Here is a 21,754-nt window from a genome sequence, read left to right as displayed (position 1 = left end):
AGGGAGCGGGGGACATGATAGCCCTCTTCACATCCCTGAAGAGCTGTCACCTAGAAGATGGCAAAGACTTGTTCTCGGCTGCTCCACAGGGCAGCACTTCGATCTCTTGGCTTAAATTACAGGAGGGTAGGTCTCAGTTGAACGCTAGGAGAAACTTCTTAATGATAAAAGCAGTTCCACAATGGAACCATTTACCTAGAGGGATAGTGGACTGTCCCTTGCTGGGAGGTCTTGAAAAGCGTTGTAGTCAGGTCTTGTATTTTTCTATGACTGAATTTGCATAAAATTCCAGAAAGTACCAAAAAAGGGGTCCACAAGTCTGAGGAATCAACGTGATTCGGGAAAAGCCAGTCTGCTGCAGAATCCACGAGTTGGATTCATAGAAATATGAAGTCATTTGATTCCGTTACGAATTTCTCAAACATCCCTAGTAGTGACGCGATTATGGAACAAGGCGGACCTGCCTGCCTCAGTCTTTGCTTGCCTTCTTACAGGCAATCAAGATTTATTTGTTTCAGCAGGTTTTTGATCTCTGATTAGTAGTGCACTAAAGGGTGCAATCCTGTGCATGTTTAGACATAAAAAAGTCCTACAACTCCCAGCATGCCCCAGCCAGCATGTGTTGGACTACAACTCCCAGCATCCCCCAGCCAGCTAAGCTGGCTGGGGCATGTAGTCCAACACATGCTGGCTGGGGCACGCTGGGAGTTGTAGGACTTTTTTTATGTCTAAACATGCATAGGATTGCACCCTTAAGGGAGCAATCCTATGGCCGCTAGTCAGTGACTAGAATGCCATAGGATATCTTGTTTTCCAGGCGCATTCCAAGGTCAGTTCCCAGAGAACCGAGCTTCCCCCCATTCCATGCTGCCTCACAGGAAGCGCGGAGAAGCCCCGTGGTCCGCGCTCACAAGAGGAGCGCGGAGCACCTGAAACGGGGCGTTCAGGGGGGCCTTCCAGGGTGGGGAGGGTGGAAATGCCTGTAGGATACATCCGATGTGTTGTACAGCAGCCTCCCCCCTCTCTCTGCCCTCCCACGGCTAGACAGCCAAAAGTGACTGTCTAGCCAAAAATGCAGGGCAGAAGGAGCACGGAGGAAACTATCCCCTCCGTGTTTCTCCTGCCCTGCATTGGATAGGCGGTCGCCTCTGAGTTCGGAGGCGGCCACCTATCTGCATAGAATTGCACCCTAAGTGGTTTTAGGCTCTAGACTTAATGGTCCTATGGACGGTCCCTCTTTAGATGGCAAATGTGCATTACTTCACTTTATTCCAAATGTGATAAGCCAGCTCTGCTGTGTTTGTGGCCCCTCCTGCTCATTCTGCTGAGGGGGCCTTGACATCTGCCCTGGGGTCCTACCCTGACAGCACCACTCTGATCGTTATATATGAAATGGGATTTATTGATCCTGCTATTGGTTCCGTACATTGTTTTATTATCATGGTTTTATACTTTCTTAAGTGGATTTTGTTAGCTACTTTGAGTGTTTTATTTAGAAAGTGGGGTACACTTAATAACTAAATGATCTCACAGGGTTGTCAGGAAGAGAGACCAGGGTGGGGGAGCGTCCCCTAAACCCTTTGGAGGAAGGAGGAGATACAGTATAACTACTACTGCTGATGATGAACAATCATCATATTGTGGCCTGGTATGAGGCAAAATGCCCCCTTTTGGCCTCAGTTCTCCATCTGTATAATGGGAATAATGCTGCAAGAATGCATAAAATGAAGGCTTGCACACTGAACGTGCTTTGCAAATTTACAATGAGTTCTAATCGTAGTGATTCTGAAGCTATTTTCATTTATGTTTTCTTTTCACAGCATTCACCGAGGTGGAATCCCTTAGCCCTTCCAAAGGTGCTCAACTATCTAAAGAAGAGCTGATCCACTTTAGCCAATTAAATGGTAAATATGCTTTATTTTTAGAACCCAGCAGTGATGATCTTCTCATTCAGCTGGTAGGAGAGCAGACAACAAAAAGCTAACTCCTCCTCCAGCTCAGAAGGCAGTGCTAAGAAATGCATTTTAGGTCCTGTTTTCGACGCACGTAACAAATACTGAGATCGCAGTTTTAAGTGCAGCGATCATTTAAGCCTGTCAACATTTCCATCTCCTCTTTGCCCGTTAGTGCCACTTTAAATTGGGGATATTGAACCTCTTTCAGCCCGAGGCCCAAATTAATTTTTGGAGAAGCTCTCGGGGGCCACATTCCAGTGGTGGGCAGGGGCAAAGGGGGGGGCAAAAGCCGAAGGGTTGGGGTCATATACCAAAAGCACCCCAAATGCCAGCATGTTTCAGCTTACAGCTCCTACTGCCAGTGACTTGGAAGAGGCATTTCGGTGTTTTAGAATGGAGGAAAAATGTGCAAACATCAAGCGATCAGCTGTAAGGGGAAAGAGGGTGGGGCCAGGGAATGTGGGCGTGGCCATCTGGGGAACCCAGAAGGCCAGATTAAGACCCCAGGCTGGCTGGATTTTGGCCCATGGAACTGAGGTTGAACACCTCTGAAAGAACTGGGTGTATGTATCTTTGCTCTGTTTTTGGAAACAAAATTATACATTTAAAAGAATGAAGGAGATCACAATTAGCAATAGCTAATTGTTGGGGGTGGTGGGTAGGGGTGGGCAGATGCCAAGTTTTAAAGAGTGCATTCTGTATCTTTGGCTGGGTTCACACAACACAGTAACTCACCCAGTGTGGGTTGTTGTTGAACCGTGGGTTGTCTGAACGCAGTGTGTTTTCTGCACGGTGGGTTATCGTGTTGTCTGAATGCGGCACGTTTTCTGCAGGGTTGCTTGTTAACCATGCAGTGTGGCTTGTTAACCACCCTAAACAACCCATTGACAAGCCAATCCCCCTGTTGCTGCTGGGTTCACATGACATGCTAACGCATACTCAGTGATTGAGTGTGGGTTGTTTGTTGAACTGTGGGTTAGCGTGTCTTCCATATCCAGGAACATTTTCCACAACCATGCAGTGTGGCTTGTTATCCACCCTGAACAATCCAACAACAAACCATGGGTTATCAGGGTGGCTTGTTCAAGAAAAATAAATCACGCTGCATGGTGAACAAGCCATCCTGAGGAAAATGTGATGCGCTCAAACAACATGGTAACCCACCCTGCAGAAAATGCATTACATTCAGACGACACAATAACCCATGTTGTGTGAGCATGTTGTGTGAACCCTGTCAGTATCTTGTATCTTTAAAAGTAAAAAGCAGTTGGGACAGTGCAAAAGGCACATCAAATAGAGCAGACTGAAGTCAGGACCCCTTTTATTTATTTAGGTGCCTCTCAGAATTTTTAAAGGCATCCAAGCAATATGTTCCAATGTTTCAGTTTTGGGGGGAAGATGCAGCTAGAATTCAAGGTTGTGAAGAAGTCTGACGTTCCAGGGAGAATATCTGCTTTACGTGAAGAAGGTCCGAGGTTCAGTCCTTGGCATCTCCAGTTGAAGGACCTCAGCTAGCAGGTGATGGGCAAAAACCTCTCTGTCCCTGAGTCCCTGGAGATCAGTGGCCAGAGGGGTTAGATGGACAAGATATCTGCCTGGTATCAGGCAGCTTTGTATGTTCTTATTAATTTTAATCCTTCTTTTTCCAACCTAGTTTCTTCTCCTGGGGACAGTGAGGATGCTGATGTTTTGAAGACAAGCCCAGAAAAAGGTAATCCGCTAATCTGGATTAATATCAAGAGAATTTGGGGTAATCCCTCCGTTGCTGCTGGGTTCACATGACATGCTAACGCATACTCAGTGATTGAGTGTGGTTTGTTTGTTGAACTGTGGGTTAGCGTGTCTTCCATACCCAGGAACATTTTCCACAACCATGCAGTGTGGCTTGTTATCCACCCTGAACAATCCAACAACAAACCATGGGTTCTTAAGGTGGCTTGTTTGAGAAAAATAAGCCACACTGCATGGTTAACAATCCACCCTGTGGAAAATGTCCTGGGTTTGGACAACACCTTAACCCACAGTTCAACAACAACCCACGCTCAACCACTGAGTGCAGGTTAGCGAGTTGTGTGAACCCAGCGTGTGTTTGAGCACGCTTACAGGTGTGAAAGGAAGATGCTGTTCTCCATTGCAGGAGCCTATAGCATTGTAAGATTTGACTTAGGAGGATTGTCACAACTTTAGACTACCTGTCTATTCTTTCTTTGGCCTGAATGAGACTCATGAGGAGGAAGGGCTCTAGCTCAGTGTAGGGCCTCATGCTTAGCATACAAAAGGTCCCAGCTTCAACTCCTGACATCTCCAGGTAGCATGGGGAAAGATCAATGTTTGAAACCCTGAAGAGCTGCTGCAAGGCAGGGTAGATGAGCCTTTTCCAGCTTGGTGGCCTCCAGATGTTTTGGGCTGCAACTCCCGATATTCCTGACCATAGGCCATGCTGGCTGGGGCTGATGGGAGGTGAAGTCCAAAACATCTGGAGGGCACCAGGTTGGGGAAGACAATATTGCGGTAGGTGGACCAGCGGTATACACAGTTTCCTATGCTACTAGGAATGAAAGTCATTTGCTGCTGTTGAGCAAGTTGGATGATTGCATTCTCTGGTCCTCCACTGATCAGGACTGATTTCTGCCTGTTTTTCTGTTTTTCTTTGAAGAGCAGATATCATTTCACCACTTCGTGTCATAAACTGCTTTTGAAAATTGTCTCGGTTCCAAACTTGGTTTACCATATGGCACAGGGAAATTATACTTGAGAAACACCATTCCAGTTGTGCAGTTCTTTAGTTCCTGGCCCAAGTCTACAGTTTTATCAGTCCATGGCAGGAAATACCTTCTGGATTGAGAAGCCACCTAATTTTTCTGTCTCTAAACCTTTTTAATGTTTTTTTGGGCGGGGGGGAATGCAGAACTAAATTTTGATGTTTAGGCAGTTGACGGCTGAACTTCCATCTTCAGAAAAAGCCCTCTGGGGACTCGACCACTTCCGAAAGCAAGCGAGGAAATTGATTGTCTCCCACACTTTTAACAATAAATAAATTTCTGCAAACAGAAAGTTAACATGTCGAGGAGGACAATTCTAGCCTCGATGTACTAATTTTCTACATGCACTTTTTTTTTTGTGGGGAAGCATTCAAATGCAGAGTTCCCGTCCTGCGTTCTACAGGGGCACAGACCTAGAAAGGTTGTACAATGTGCTTTTTTTCCTGACTGTCTAGGTCAGCTCTACGATACTTCAGATGTAAAGGTTTGCACTATTTGAAGTCTGAACGGTTGAATTCTGGTTGCGTTCCAGTCCTCAGATCCAAGCTGACTCCTGCAGTCAGATTTGAGACTCATACGGACTGAACAACTAACTATGGTTTATTGTTGCGTGAATGAGCAATTGCCAGCCTCAGGCTCATGCACTCCCCTCTTACACATCAGTAAGGAGGAGGTCGGAAGCATTTGCTTCCGTTTTTAATCGCAGGTTATTCATTTCATCTGATGCTGGAAAAACTAGCCAACTTCCTAATGGTAATTTATGAAGGTGAATTGTTTCAATAAATCATAGTTAAAATTAATCATGGTTTAGGGTTTGGACATATTGCTAAACTGTGATTAATTGAAACCATAAACAAAAGCTTCCAATCTTGCAACTGCCCCAGAGAAAGAGAGAAGAGGAGCTTGTGAGCCCAAGGCTCAGCTAGGCTTGTTCATATAATAAGAAACAGTAGTTTAGCATTATGTCTGAGCCAGGCCAAAGAGTGAGGAATTTCCTCTATGTTAGGATTGCAGGAATACAAGAGGTGTTCAGTGGCTTTGCGCGCTCCTCAGTTTCTCACCTCCAGAAACGTGACCCGTCTGATAATTTTCGCAGTAATTAAATTTCTGTCAGGCAGAGACGACTGCTCAGTTACCTGAGTGGGGATGCAGGTAATTCATTTGCTCTGAATTTAGCTTGTTGCTTCCCAAACAGGGAAAGGCAAGGTTGATATTCAGGCCTATTTGAAGCAATGGCAAGATGAACTGCTGAAAAAAGAAGAAAGCATTAAGGATTTGCCCCGGATGGACCAGGTAAAGCTCTCCCGTGATAGAATTTGTGTTCTTTGCTTGGTTTGGTGTTACTTTTATGAGGGCAGGATGTGCCAAAGCAGATGATGAGGCCCCCATCCTCCAAATGCAGCCTTCCCTCCAGATGTGTTGGCCTACAAGACTCATTGCCCCAACCAGCATGGCCCATGACTATGGTGGCTGTAGGCTGATGGGAGTTGGACGGCACCAGGTTGAGGAAGGCTCTCCCAATACTAAAACAGGCCACTTTTAAATACAGTGCCACTACAGGCATTATTTTTAATTATAGGAAGGTGGTGTGGAATATTTTTTAAACTTGCATTGTAAAACAGAATGCTCCCTGAAAATATCTTGTCTGCTTTTTCTCTCCCCCCTGCCTCCCAGTCTCAATTCATCCAGTTTTCAAAGACTTTGTATAACTTGTTCCACGGGGACCCAGAAGAGGAGCTTCTCTACCGTGCCATTGCCACAGTTACCAGCCTCTTGCTCAGGATGGAGGAAGTTGGCCGAAAACTTCAGAGCCCCACTTTACCGGCCAAAGGCATGGCACCTCCCACAGCTCATGGTAGTGCAGAAGATGGCAACCAACTCCGGCCTCCTCAGCCGATGCCGCTGACTGCTAGCTCGGGATCGCAGAGCCCAAGCAACGTTGGCAAGGAGTGGTCGTTTGCTTTTGAGCAGATTTTGGCCTCTTTGCTCAACGAACCTGCTTTGGTGAGGTTTTTTGAGAAACCGGTCGATGTCAAAGCCAAGTTAGAAAACGCAAAAGCTTCTCAGTTAAAAGCGAGAGCCCGGGTATAGCACCTATCCAAGGTCTTTCTCTTACTCCCTCTTTGCTCTGTACATAGGTGCTCAGAACTTAGGGCCATTTGTAAGCTTGGTGTACTGAGTTTATCTTGGGAGTTAGGGGTTGAGGATCTAGCTCAATTCCCCTGTATGCTGGGGTGTTTTATGTTTTTCGCAGAGTTAAATAAGTATAGCTTGAAGCACAGTTGCACCTAATCTTTGCATTTTAGTATACTTGATCGCTTAAAACTCACCAACCGACACATGCCAACTTGGAGGAAAATGCTAAGCTGGCCAGTAGAAGGCACAGCCGTGGAATGTTTCAGGCTTTCCCGAGCCACAGTTTTGTGTTTCTCATGCTGAATGTAATGTCTGCCACATTCCCCTGAGAGTGGTATTGGTGTTTACTTGTTGTATTGTAAGGTTGGTTGAATTTCCAAAGAAACACTTCTTAAACACTGAATGTAGGTTTGCTTAATGCTTTGGGAAAGATATCTTAGATGGTCAGTTGAGTATAGTTAAGAGAATGCTACGTTGTTTCTACGAATGGAACTCAGTGCTGCTCCTAAATTGTTTTTAATTGTGGCTACTACAGATGAGGTTGGGGAAGTTCCAAATTCAGGCTTGAAGCCCTGGTTACTTTCCCACTGGCATAACTTCTGACCCTGGAGCCTTCTCATCTCCAAATGTTGTGCGGGGTTAGAATTTTGCAAGTTGGCCTGTGTCTTCTGAGCAATTGTGTTGTGCAGCCTCTTTGGTTTCCTTAACTTGCTGCCCTCATTTGGCCCAATTCACACATTACCTCAGTGGCATTGAAGCCACATTGCAGTGCCTTCCTTCTCAAATCCATGCTGGTTAAGTGTGGGCAGGGGTAGGGTTTCGTGGTTCTTTTCCATGTGGACATCATCTAGGGAAGCTAACAGTGGAATGGGAAGGAATCCAAACATTCACCTCACCACCTGGTTCCTCCATGCAAACATCACCAGATTGGGCTGGGGAGAGTTGCTCCTGTGTGATGCTACATTAATGTGTGAATTGGGCTTTAGATGACTGACTTCTTTTTTGAGGTAGAAACCAGCCTTGCATACGGTAGTTCATAACAAGTGTTTGGTAGTACAAATTGAATGGTGCATTAAGGAAAATTGTAAGTGAAGTTGAACACTGCTATGGAGAACTGTTTCCTACTGGTTTCCACAGATCCTTTTATGGTGAGAGCTTAAGCGCACTTCTAGTACTTTAGTTTAATGACCCCTAAGAGCTCTGTGGAACCTATGTGCTTGCTCTTTATCTCTCTCATTTCATTGGCATCGCTGATGACATGTTTATAGGAAGCACTAAAAAAAATCACTTTGCTTGCCCTTTTCTGCCCAAAACGATCATCGATATTATTGCAGGGTTTCTCCAGACAAACTGAGTTAGTTGTTTTAGTTTAAAAGGCCATTCCAGTTTAATGGGGAAGGAGAGGTTGCTTGTGGGAAAAGAGGAAATACAGATTGAGCTCAAAACTAGTCTATAGTTGCATACAAATAGGAGAGCTTGAGCACTCAGGAAACTTGCTGAATCCAGTGTTTTCCATGTACTTGAAATGGCTCAGGTGTGCAAACAATGCCTTGGCTCTTCTATGTATGCTCATCAAAAGAGACCGATTTACCAATTATAAGGAAATTCTGTACTGGAGTCTTGTAGGAACAATCTTTTATAGGCAAGAATGACCAGCATACGTATACAATGTATTGCTGATTATACTTCCGATTTTGATCATCACTGAAAGAGTCACTGGATTGGTGGTGCTTTTTGTCTCTCTCTTTATAGTCTAGTTAGGAGTTTTTTAAGCACTGGAAATATACAAACTTTATGCAGAGCCTTGTTCTCTAGCAAAATGGCCAGTGACAATGTGTCCAAAACAAATGTTTGCTATTTAATTAAACCAAGGAAGAGTGAAATGTTTGCAATATGATTAAGTCTGTGAAGGAGAAAGCTTGACAAATTGCTTGCAGGTTGGCAGGAAAGAAAGAAAAAATAGGCCCAGTTATCATTACCACTTGCCAGTTTTTGACCAGTAAATCTGCATCCCAAACAAGGGTTAATCTTAACTTGGTGGCTAGTTCTACGACCATATTGCAAAACTGGAGTATTCTACTTCATGCTACAAAGGTCTCTGCTGGAAGGACTATCAGTCTAAATTCTATGCAAATAAACTAGCAGTTGAAGGCATAAATTGCCTGTTAAAACCGACCAATTCCTGTTTGTCTCTCTTGCACAGGGAAGTGGGCATTTTTAAATTACACTCACACACCATGTCAATATTGTGCTTGAACGCAGCTTTGAAATTAATGAATTCATATTATGGGCCTGTGTGTCATTCTGTCTTCTCTTTTTCCCTGTCCTCCTGGCTGGGCTAGAGGTTCCCAGTCTTCAACTATGAGGGCAGAAAGATCCTTTGCCTTATCCTTCTGGACTTATTTTTCCAAATGGTTACTCAATTCAAGATAAATTAAGCCATAGAGCCTGAGCCCACGTTTTAAAAATTACTCCTTCTTCGGAGTTTGACCTGTTCCAAGGATGTTGTGAATAAGACCTTCTTGCAAACTGTATTCATTCACCCCAATCTAGTTGTAGTTTTCCTTGTCTGCCTAAAACAAAGCCTTCGGTCAAAATATTCCAGGAACCTGTAGGAGGCCTGACCTGGGAATTACATGTGAACTCACAACAGTTGCTTTCCAGTTGCCTTCACAACTTTGTGTCAGAGGGGTTTCTACACATGTAGTAGAACAAGGTGGTAAAGTGGAGTTGTACTGCTTCAGAGTACAAGTGGGAGATATATTTTTAATGCTTTCCTTTGTTAGACTCCCTACACATTTGAAGCATAGCAGGGAAAAGGTTCTAGCCCTGCCCTTCTCCTTTCTACTCGTAAGGAAATGTACTTTTTAAAAAATGAAGCTGCCCACCCCACCTTCAGAAGTGGGCGCAGTCCTTTCTGCCACCACATTCTGTTGCGTTTTGCACCCAGCCGCACAGTTTTTCTGCACAGGATCTCTGCTCCCTTATTCTGGGCTGAAGAAGACCAAGTGTCTTGGCTTAAATGTGCATTGGATGGGATTGATTGATGGGTCTTCTTCTCCTTCCACCCCATCTCATATAAAGAGCCATCTATCTATTAAGGTAGAATGTTAGAGCCCTGGACTGGCAGGATAAAGTTAGATGTTGGAGACAGTACCCTCCGAGAAAAAGGTTATTTCCCCTGTTTTCTGGGTGTTTCAAACCTGTTCTTGGGATTGAATGCTTGCAAATTCCTTGGCATGAGTTTTGAGGAAAGTTTATTGCCTGTGTTATGAATGGTGGGATGCCAGTGGATTTGGCTGTCTCTTTGTGTGCCTTGCTTTTTTGTTCTAGCAGCACTTTCCACAGTGCAAAGCACTTCTCTGATAAGATTGCTGTGGCGTTGCTGAGGCTCCCCTCTGTAGTTACCTGGGCATCCTCACCTCCGCACACACTTGGTGCGTTTGATGTTCTTTGCAGCTGAACACTTGTAGCCAAAGGGCAGGAAAACAGAGCAATTCAGTTTTAGATCCACAGTGGAAAAGAATACGGTAAATCAGCGTGGGGGTGAAGTACAGAGGATTGGATTATCAGCTGTTAGTCACTGTTCAGAGCACGTTACTGGACATAAAACTGTCCAGTGCAAGCATCCTCATACAGTTTGAAAGTACTTTAGTAAAATCTGGGAAAGCATTGTGAACAAAAACTCAGGAAGTCCTGAGCTAGACCTATATGTCATCTTTCTCCCCCTAATTATGGCCATCATGCGAACAGTAAGCTTGAAAGATAATGCTTGCCATTGTGTGGTTGGGGGGAAAACCAGGTGGCCATGGAACCTTTTTAATAGGATCTGATTCCACTGGGATTTTACCAAAGGGTGGGTGGAAGGGAAGGACCAGGTGACGCCACCTTCGGTTATATGGTCAAAAATGCATTTCTCACTGATTGCAGTGATTGTTGATTGCTGCTGAGTAGAGTCATGCCAATGTCTCATAAGTTTTGATTTCTGTAATACAGTTTGCCAATACAGCAACTGTAATGATGACTTAGGGAATACAAACTTTAAAAAAATATATTTATCTACCCTCTTTAAAGCTCATTATCCAGTTGTCTTATAAACAACTTCTAAACAAATCGTAAAGTTACCTTATAAACAAATATATATGTATATAATTGTTGTTTGTCTTTAGAGAAAATTTCGTAAATAAGATTATTATGGTACATTTCTGAGAGGAATTGGATTATTTTCTTGCTTTTGCTACCAAGAAAGTAAAAGATGTTTATGTGCTGGCATTTTGTCTTTTGATAACCATTTGCACTGTATCTTTAATGGGAGGTGACAGATATTTACTTCTGGGGCAGAGGTGGGGAGAATCTGACACACACATGCTTCTGGGGCAGCTCCCCTACCGCTAAGGAAGCTATACATCATTTATTGAATTGATAGGTTTTGGACTGACTCCCATCACTCAAGACTGACGAAAATTGAACAGAGCTGTGACCTGTTTTGGCCTTCATCGTTAGTGCTGGGAACCCTACTGCGTAGACATATCATCCCCAGCTGCTAAGCACATAATATGTGTGGGGAACCATCTTTTATAGAGGGCTGTATCTGTCATGACTCTTTATACCTATGGGGCCAATATATTGACGTGGTTTGCACAGCACAACAACTCTCAGTTCAACAACCCATAGTTAGCTGCAGCCATGAACATGCTACCTTCCGCTCACTGTGCTTTGCATCCAGTTTAGCAAACAACCCAGGAATGCTGAGTTGTTCATCGTGACATGCAAACCCAGAACTCTGGGTTGTTGAGGGGGACACAGCACAGAGTTTTAACCCAACAACAAACCATGGCTTCCTGGGTTGTCTACAAACGTGGAAATGAAGTGGGCGGGACACAATTCATGTCCGACAACAACCGCATCGGTTGTCGTTCTGCGCAAACCAGGTGACTGAGTAATCTTCATTTTTATGGACCACCCGGAGAGCTTTGGTGATTGGTGGTATAGAAATGTAATAACTAAATAAACCCCATGGAACTTAACATCTAAAGGCTGTGAGAGGCCCTTCTTTGTTGCTGCCCCTGGCCCCAGGAGATCTACCAGGTTCCCACCTTGATGCCTTTTCCTCACACCTGAAGAGCTTTTTGGGTGGGCCTGGCCCATGCCTGATTTTATGTTCCCTATTTTGGTTTGTTTTAGGCCTGTCATTGATTTTGGGTGGGGGTGGGGGGATCTGCTGCTACCTTTTTTTGTTTTGGGTTAATTGTTTTTAAACTTTGATATATGTCACCTTGGACACTTCTGTTGTTAAGGGAAAGGCATAACATGATATAAATGTTTTAATAATAATAATAAATACTATAAGTAAAAAATAGTATGCACAATATATATGTTAATAATATAAATAATACATAAATTTTAACCATGTGTGGAGATAAAGGGGGATGACAGAGACAGACATTACTAATTTTTGTGTAGCTTCAACTATTGGGCGGTATAGAAATGTAATAAATACATTAAATAAATAAACAATAACGACAGGATTATGAACACTTGCAATTACCACATCTTTAGACTTCATTTTAGTGGGCTGGAGGTGAAAGAGGGACTAAGCTAAAGTTTTCACTAAGGAGCTGGGGTTTTGATAAGGGGAAAGGTAACCATGAAAGTGGTTGAGAAGTAGTTTCAGACTAACACATCTACTTGGAAGTAAGCCCCATTGACTTCAGTGGGGCTTACTCCCCGGGATTGCTGCCTTAGTTAGTTCAACTTGGGTCCCATTGATTTCATGAGTAGCAGTGGGTTGTGGGTTGGATTTGCCTTCTGCAAGATGAAGGGCTCTCTGTTCACAGAATATCCCTCTGTCCAATTTTTGGGGATCCCCTCCCCTGCAACCACAGCTCACCCCATTCCCCAGAGTCTCCTGACGTAGCATTTTCAAGGGGCTGCCATGGAAGGAGGGAGTGGGGAGGTCCATTTCCATTGGCACAGCAGAAATCTGGATCCAGCCCTATTTCTATAAAACACTCTAGAAACTTAAGAAAAAATGACATACAATTAAACTAAGTATATATGAGTAATAATGTACTGAAAATCCTAAATCCTTAGTTTTGAGGCCTGCATTTCTTCTCATCTGAAGATCCAAAGGCCAGCCTGCTCTCATACTCTCATGGATGGGGACATTCATATGCATATAACCAAGTATTTTTTAAAAAACTAAAACAAATCAGCCATCCAAGAAGAGTTCTTAAAAGTACAATTTTATTTTTCTTTCAAAATACTATGTACAAATCTGTTAAAGTACATGGAGACACACTGCTTCTTGCCCAATGGAGCATCACAAGGGTGTGAGTATTCCAGGCAATAATTTTTAGAATCTGTCCCCATAAGACACTTCCTCCGCCCCCATCCTCCCTGGCCATTGTACAAAATACTTTATGAATAGGAACATTTATAAATGTATCTATATAAAATAAACTAAATATTCAGTTCTAAGCCTTTGTTGCTTTTTCTGTCCTTTCTTTCCTTTGTACATAGTTAATATGTCACAATATATACAACTTAGGTTAGACTCTGTACCTGTCAAACCAACCTGGCTAGATCAACCAGCCTTTAGCTTATATATATATACAAAATTCATCAAAAGTGCAAGACTTTAAAAAGGTGCCTGTGTGTTCTGAAGCCTGGAATTGTGTTGACAATTTGTCTTTGATGCTGTAGTAGCCTTCCCACATTTTAATCACGCCTTACGAGGCTTCACAAAGAACCTCTGAGCCTTATGTACATGAGCAATAGCAAAACGTCCATGGGACATCTACTTCTCATCCAATGTAGACCCATTACTAGCAGGAGCTCCCCTCAGATTATCCAGGCTAATTAACACTATGCCAGAGGTAAGTAACCCAGTGCCCCTCAGATGTTTTGGACTACAACTCCCACAATCCCTGACCATTGGCTGTGCTGACTAGGGCTGATGAGAGTTGTAGTCCAAAATACCTGGTTGTCTACCCTGCTATATGCAATTCCAAACACTTTGCCCCCGAAACATGGCATAGCTAACATAGAGGTAAACAACTCGGGTTACTGTTTTTTTTCTTTAAAGGAGGGGGAAGAAAACAGGTTTGTGGGGAGCAGGGAGATGTCTAGGTTGCAAGGTCCCCAATGCAGTGTTAACCCAGCCAACTGCCTGAGTAAGGAGCTGCAGAAAACCTATGGGAAAGGGTGCCAGATTTTGGTCTCTATCATGCTTGTCACGGGGAGAAGGCAACTGGTTGAAACTTCAATCAGACAGAACATGCCTTTCGGTGAATTGTTTTTCCCTCCCTTGATCATACAGTGTGGCAACTGAACCAACACCAGTCAATGACTTTCCCACCTACTGCCATATATGTGAGAATAAAGGAAGGAAGCAATTCCTTACTAATAAAGTGCATGGTTTCAGAAAGGCCAATGTATATTATTGTGGGGGTTTTAAGGGGTGGTTTTAAAAATATCGATTCTCACTCTAAATCCATTTTGGAATTGTTTCTTCCTCCCGGCACACGTGCTGGCCATCGTAAGGGCTTGGCTTACAAAGCCCCATCTGGCACAAGCATCAGTAGTAGGTGGGTGGGAGAAGCAAACCACACATGACCAGTAGCCTTGGAAAGATGGACTGTCTCAGCCTTAAACCAGGCTTAAAAAATACTAGTACCCTGCTAGTACAATGCAGCACTGTAAAGTGACATCATGAATTATTCCAAAGTATGTGGAATTTCAGAATTACCATACCATGTGGGATCTCAGATTTATTCCCCTCAAGCATGGTAACCACATTGGGTATGTTCAATAAGGATATTTCTGAAATTAGTGTTGTGTACCAGCTCACACTTCTTTTTTCATGCAAAATGGGTTAATCATCTATGTGCAATCAGCATCCTGCTAAAATAAAAGCCAGCCAAGTCCCACGCTTATTCTGCTAGGTCTGGATTTGCACATGGAGAATCTTCCTCCCGTCTCTAAAATTCCGGGTCTGTTGAAAGGAAGAAGGCATAGGTCCCGTGTTAAATTTCAGAAAGAGGGAGGTTGAAGCAGTCGCTTCAGGCTCTTAACAAGAAAGGTGGAGGGTGTATGTGTGTGTTCATACATGTGCCTCATTTTTTGTAATTCCAGCCTTTCTCTCTCCCCCTGCCTCATTAGAAATGAAATGGGGAAGGATGTCATGTTGATAACATGCTGCAAAAATGTATTAGGTTGGCACAGAGGTGCTTTAAAGTGCGTGAAAATACGATGGGGGAAAAAGATAACAGGTGTGTTCCTATGTAAGAGGCTGGGTTCGCCCAGCCTCCCATTCTCACTCTCTCTAGTTCAGTGCTAAAGTGAGAATGGGACAAAGAACGCAGAATAGCAGAGGAGGCACCTTTGCTCACAGCGCTGTGCATGCTGCTGTTACTCCTGCAGGTGAATTGCTCCCACTGAAATGGGACTGGTTTGCAGGGGGGGGGGTGGAACCAAGAGACTTCTGTGAATTGGAAAAGTAGACTGTAAAGAATTGGATGTGCAGTGAACGTGCCTCTTTAAAAACAGCTGTGCTGCTGTGTCCTGACACTGCACTTCCTAGGTCCTGTATCTGAAATCTTCTCCCATGTCTTGTTGCTCCATGGGAAGATTTCAGTGTCACTTACTGTGGAAAAAACTAGCAGTCCACTGCCAAAGGGGAACTACTTCCATGAGTAAACTGACCTTTTTCAGCTTCAGCATAAGAAGGTGGTGGGGAGGGGGAACCCCTTGCCTTGCTGAATTGGCCAATTATTGAGTGGATTCTTTTAGAACCTGAAATACATGAATGTGCGGGACCCAGGGCTGCCTCTTGAGCCAATCCACAACACTACAGCAAACATTTAGAGCTTTTTGTTCATCAGAACCGGTCCTGCCAGGCTCTGGCCTGCCCCTCTTGCCAGCATAGGCACGTTTCTTCTTCACCCCTTTCATGCACAGTCTCCAACATGTAAATGCCCAGAAGGCTCCACAAGCAGAAGGATGCTAGCCAAGTGACAGACAAAGCTCTAGTTGAGCCATGAACATACAAGAATCCTTGAGTTCTTGCTCTTTGTTTGACAAATGGTTTCCAAATGCGAGAACGGAAGTGTGGGAGGGGGGCGGGAAGTGATGGTTTTACAAAATTGCACAGTTCTTCTACAAAAAAAGTAATAACAGAATCACATTCTTAGAATGCCACCTCACATAGTTCTCTAATGAGTTCCTTAACTCTGAAATTTTCCTTAATGTTAAACTATCACCACAACCCCCAAATCTACAAAATAAAATTGATTCAGTGCTTTTGGCATATCCATTCCATCACGTTTCCTTGGCCTTTTCCACTTAAATCCACCATTGCCTAATAGAATTCTTTAGGTCCATTGCATCCCTCGTCCTACAGGAGCAAATAACTACCAGTACCAGAACCATTGGCAGTAGTACAAATGGCTTTACTGTGTATAGGTGAAGCCCTTTTTTCTAATAGCTGACAGTGACCTGGTTTGCACATAATGCTAACCCATGGTTAACCCACGGTTTGTTGCCCTACCCATGGTTTGTCTGGCATCAAACAAACCATAGTTTGTTTTCTCAATCCCTGTGTTGTTTCCCTCCTCCTTTGCCCACTCCCTCCCTATATCCCAAATGCCTTTGCAGCACAGTAGTACTGGCATGTAGAGTTGGCTGGGTTTTTGACCACTGTTGCCCACTGCTTCTGTAACCTGGATGAACAATTAATGGTTCTGGGTTCACATGTGACAACAAACCATGGTTTAAACAACCCAACAATAAACCATGCGTTCTCTTTCTGGGTCGTTCATGGTTAATGAACTATGGTTTGTTAGTGTGACTGGGTTCGCACAACATGACAACCCAGTATTCAACAGCCCATGCCATGAGTTAATGTTATATGCAAACCCACCATTGTTTAATGTTGCCTTCCTCGAGCTAAACCACAAATTTGAGTCTATGAAACATGCTCCATGGCTGGTCTTCCTCTGAGCCCTCAACATTTTTGCTTTGGGGTGGGGGTGAGGCAGTTAAGAGTGCTTTGCAATAATAAGGTGCCGAGTGCTGCCAAGCATCTTTGTGTACTTGCCAAGGACAAAATTCTATTCTGCATTCTTTGAAAAGCTGTTTTTAAAGCTGACGTTTTGGCCTAGGCATCTGCTGTGCTGAGGCCTCTGCCAAGGACTACACAAAGGAGTTGGGTCCAAGTTGTGTGTGTGTTTGTGTGTGTGACATTTATCTTGGTGAGGATGGGGGAAGGGGCACAAGAACTGGGTGCTTCATTTATTTAGTCACAGAAGGTTATAGTTAAAATCCACTCTACCCAATTCCTCCCAACTGCTTCTCCGGACTGATGTGTAAAATGCAACTGGGGATAGCTCAGCTCTCTACCTACCCAAGCCCTCTTAACGCAAGATTGGAGTTTGTACTGTGCCTTGCATCAAAAGCAACATACTACCAGGTTCCTCCAGTGTTTACATTCTCCTCTTAAAGGACTACAGAGAGAGTTGAGAAGACTGCTCCCCTCAGTCTTTCTGTAGGCATGGTTATACTGACCTGGTTTAGACAACACAACAACCTGGAGTATGGGTTGCTGTTGAATCATGGGTTGTTGTGTTGTGTGAACCCAGACATGCTAACAAACCATGGTTTACTAACCATGAACAACACAGTTCACAACCGAACAACAAACTATGGGTTCGCTTTCATGGGTTGTTTGTGGTTAACACAACACAACAACCCACAATTCGATGACAACCCATACTCCAGGTTGTTGCGTTGCGTGAATGACCTCACTACTTATGATCAGAGCAAGCAAAGCACACCTGTGCCAAGGGAAATGTAGTTGCATACACACCCATGCAAGTGCATCAGTAGTTAAAGAATTACAATACCGGTAAGTAAGGGGAAACACAGACCCTCGACCACAGTGATTGATCTGCTGCCTGAGAATCTTCTGCAAACACTTGAATGACTGTAGCACTGCTTTCCATTAAGCTTTTGGCCCTGAACTTTACTAAACAAACCTACCCTGATGCTGGGCTGAGAACCAGCAAGTCTAGAGAGAAACGATCTTTTGCTAAGAGCCAGCAAAGGATGAAGTAAATTGTTTTGTAAACCAGGCTCCTAAATGCAACCTTTCTTCTTCCCATTAAAAGAAGTAATGGCAAAAGTTGCCTTCCAAGTCTAGGATCTAAAACATGTGCAAATCCAGCACAGTTACATTTAAACACAATAACAAAAAGTGCCACTAACAATTATAAGTATTCATTTTCCTTTGGAAACACACAAAACAGTAGGGGACGCTTTGGTATACACACCCACTGAGGAATACAACTTTTCTCCGCCAGCCCCCAAGTTCATAAATATATCAACACAGTTAAAGTGACAATTTACAAAAATACAATTTATTGCTAACGCTACTGACTTGCAACTTCGCAGGTGTCCTTGTTAAGTAGAAACCTCCACTTCGCCAAATTCTAACACGCCAAGTAGCAAAACCACAAAGTTTGCTTTTGTCTTTGGGTGTCTCGATACCTCCCCACAGAAAGGTTAATTGGACAGAGAGAAAAGGGGAAGGATCCTACACCTCATTAAAAATATATATATGTATATATATATATATATTTGGCTAAATGGGGAATAAAAAGAGATAGGTTTATATATCTGCATGTTGTTAACAAAAATAGGACAAACCTTTTGTACACATCACAATTCTAACTGTGAAAGGAGCTGGTGCATAAAGAAGAAATTCAGGCAAAAGTGGTGTCATCAAACGGTAGCAGCATTACCCAATTATCCACAAAAAAAATGATAGGATTGACATATAGGATAAATGTTGGGTAGCAGGAAGGTGGGAGAGAGTGTTCAGTAATCCACATGTGAACTACTGTTCCAAAATAAAAGCGATATACATAACACGCACACACACACAACAGAAAAGTTTAAATGGTAACCTGCCGATGGAGATAGTTCAGTCTGTGTTCTGAGTGCTTCACAGTGAATTTCAGCAAAGCAGGGGGGCAAAAGATTCTGCTGCCTCCTGCACGCATGCAGTTTCTCTTGCAAAATTCATCAGCATGTAAACTTGGCTAAGTAAAAACACACACACCTGCAAGCTAGAAATCCACCTACCATATTCTATATATGGCTTTACAGCACAGAAAAGTGGCTGTGTTAAGGACTGTGCTCTCCTGCAAATTATTATTTCACCTGCTTCAGCAAATCAAGTTTTTATGTTTACTTCAGGTGAGCACAGAATTGTATCAACCAATGAAGCTGTCCTGGCAGGCAGGAGCATCCATAAGCAACCTCGTTTCCCGCTCCATTCACTCTCATAAATACCTCCCTCTCTAGAAACAGGATACAGATGAAATGTTCTAGCTGCACACAGTTTAAGCCGTTAATGGTGCCAGGGTTGGCTTTTGATCCCATTTTGCTGGAGCAGTGCTCCTGAGTGGGTTTTTCCAAGCACAAGGAACTCCTGAGCACCGCTCTTCACTCCTGCCAGGGCCTTCCTGGATTCTGCCACGTTTCTCGTTGGTGGAAGCCTCACCCTCCAGGCGTACCATGGAGGGCCTCCTCTCCTCTATGCTCGCTCACCATTCCCCTCACCTCCAGTTGTCATCATCACTAGCCCTAGACCTCAAGGCAGTTGCATTTCAGGCTGGCCTTGCAGGTGGCGGTTCTGTGACTGCGGATGGTGGAAGTAACCTATGGTGGTGTTCTGTTGCAGTAGGTGAGACGGCTGGAAGAGGCGCTGGTTCTGGCTTGGCTCAGCTGCACCTTGCATCTGCAGAAGAACAGAATTGTCTACTTCAGAGCCAGGTTCATACAGCCCTCCCACATACCTCTTCTAACCTCAGCCGCTTCCTACCTAATATGGTAGATATTCTTCTGGAGAAGAGGCAGGCTGTTCAGCACTAAAGAATGACCTTTCTGAATTGTGCTGGTCCAGCATTGTTTCCATCAGCAGGACATGAAAGCGAATGCCTTCCCTTGGCGCTGGTTCCGGCACTTTGTATTCAGAGGTATACCATCCCTGACCCTGGAAATTCCATTTGGGTAATAGCCATATTGGTCCTGTCCTTTATGAATCAATGTACTCTTTCTATTAAAAACGGGTTGGATCCGGGTTTAGTCACACTTAAGAGGAGTCCCACTGAAACCAATGGGATTTCAGTTCATCTTGACTGATATCTCATTAATTTTAATGGGACTACTGTTATGTTCGACTAAGGGTGCGATCCTATGCATGCTTAGATGGACAAAGGTCCTACAACTCCCAGCATTCCCCAGTGTAAAATCCGTTCCATCTGAGTTTCATGGATTGTCAGGCACCTTTCATTCCGCTGTCTGCTCATTGACGGAACTGGATTTTTGTTGGTTTCCGAATTTGTGCAAATTCGCATGTCCTCAAAATGCACGCAATCGCACACATGCACACACACCCCACAACGAGCATTTTCACGTTTTAGCCTATGGGGGAATGTGCATTTTTGGCTGGGTTTTTTTTCCCCACATACTTTTGTATTACTAAATTTGTGCAAAATTTCAAAAAGTTAGAAAAACGGAAGGCAAGTCTGTGGAGCCTGCCTGACTGGGGAAAAGCCGATCCACTACAGAATCTCTGGATTGGATTGATAAAAATCTGAACTCATTTGATTCCATTGCAGATTTCTCCAACATCCCTAACTGAACATAGGACCCTTTACATGCAAAGCCTCTGCTCCATGCATGAGCTACACCCTCTATCTCCATGTAAGCTCCTAGCAGTCACCACATCTTCCCCAATGATGCCGGTGGGGGACACATTACCTGAAGGTAGAGGTGATGCTGTTGAACCTGCTGCGGCTGCCATGGGTGGAGGGTGTTGGGAGGATGGCTGTGCTGTGCTGCAACACTGGTGTGTGGAATCATCACAGAAGGGGTAAATACAGGCGATGGGGTGGGGGCGCGGATGGTGGTGCAGGTGATTGGCTGCATCTGTATTGTAGGAGGCAGTCCCTGCTGCTCTTGAGCAAATCTGCAAAGCAGAGGAAATAAAAGCTTTAAATCTGAAGATCTTCAAAGTGTGTGTGTGTCTGTGTGTCTGTATGTGGGTGGGGTGGGAAACTAAGAAACATGGCATTAGCCCCAGTCAACTACATGCTTAACTCTGCATTGCACTAGAGGGCAAAAGAGAATGTACGGAATGCCCTGCTGGATCAGACCAAGGTCCAGCATTCTGTTCACACTGTGGCCAAGCAGCTGACCACAGGAATCCCCTTTTAAAGCCATCTAGTCCATGGCTATTGCTACTCTTGTGATAGTGAATTCCATAGTTTAAGTATGTGCTGTGTGTCCAACCATTTGGCTTCATGGCCCTGGGTTCTAATGTTATGGGAGAGGGAGAAAACTAGGCAAAGTTCATACTGAGCTGCTTTTTCAGATCCCCAAGTGGTCAGGACCCACAAGCTGACCACACTCTTACCTAAGATGAGTTACAATGGAATCCCCACCCTTTTGTTTTGTTTGGGGCGCTGCTTATTCGAACGGAGGAGAAAAACAGAACGATCAAAGGGTGACCAGATGCAAATGAGGGCAACAGTCCTTTATTTGTAAGGAGTTGTATAGCAGAAAGTATTTTGGTAAGGACGGCCTTTTCACCTCTGCCAGATGAGCTGCACTGACAAAGAAAAGCCTCTACCACACAACTATTAAAAATGTGGGTGCCCTGCCTTCTCCTTTCCACCCAAGATAGAAGGAGAAAAACAGGCACATGCATTTTTCAGTTTAAAACTGACATGGCTCCAATGTTGCAGTTTGGGTGCTGACTCTGAGAAGGCTGAAGGCTATCTACAACAAGCTAGCGCAAGCTGTGAGACTCAGCATAGCCAAACGCATGGCAAG

The 21,754-nt window shown here is 44.0% G+C and overlaps 2 protein-coding genes across 3 annotated transcripts in view; one reads left to right on the top strand and one right to left on the bottom strand.

The window, feature by feature from the left end:
• The window catches only part of TBC1D8B (TBC1 domain family member 8B), a 73,136-nt gene extending 51,465 nt beyond the window's left edge, over positions 1 to 21,671 (top strand). For both annotated transcript variants that reach the window (XM_084813724.1, XM_084813723.1), the window contains 4 exons: positions 1,821 to 1,904; positions 3,610 to 3,666; positions 5,913 to 6,010; positions 6,392 to 21,671. In XM_084813724.1, the coding sequence (XP_084669850.1) occupies positions 1,821 to 1,904; positions 3,610 to 3,666; positions 5,913 to 6,010; positions 6,392 to 6,808 (656 nt within the window). In that variant the 3' untranslated portion in view covers positions 6,809 to 21,671. The remainder of the gene's footprint in view (positions 1 to 1,820; positions 1,905 to 3,609; positions 3,667 to 5,912; positions 6,011 to 6,391) is intronic.
• Positions 18,808 to 21,754, bottom strand: part of PASD1 (PAS domain containing repressor 1) — a 179,387-nt gene continuing 176,440 nt past the window's right edge. The window contains exons 21-22 of the mRNA XM_084813726.1: positions 20,681 to 20,888; positions 18,808 to 19,655 (exon numbers count right to left, since the gene is read on the bottom strand). Of these exons, the coding sequence (XP_084669852.1) occupies positions 19,509 to 19,655; positions 20,681 to 20,888 (355 nt within the window). The 3' untranslated portion in view covers positions 18,808 to 19,508. The remainder of the gene's footprint in view (positions 19,656 to 20,680; positions 20,889 to 21,754) is intronic.

This window comes from Heloderma suspectum, chromosome 9 (assembly GCF_057233095.1).
Source record: "Heloderma suspectum isolate Gila_16-S chromosome 9, 16-S_ref, whole genome shotgun sequence".
Lineage (NCBI taxonomy): Eukaryota > Metazoa > Chordata > Lepidosauria > Squamata > Helodermatidae > Heloderma > Heloderma suspectum.
Note: the sequence above shows the minus strand (reverse complement) of the source record. Positions and strands in the feature narration are given on the sequence as shown.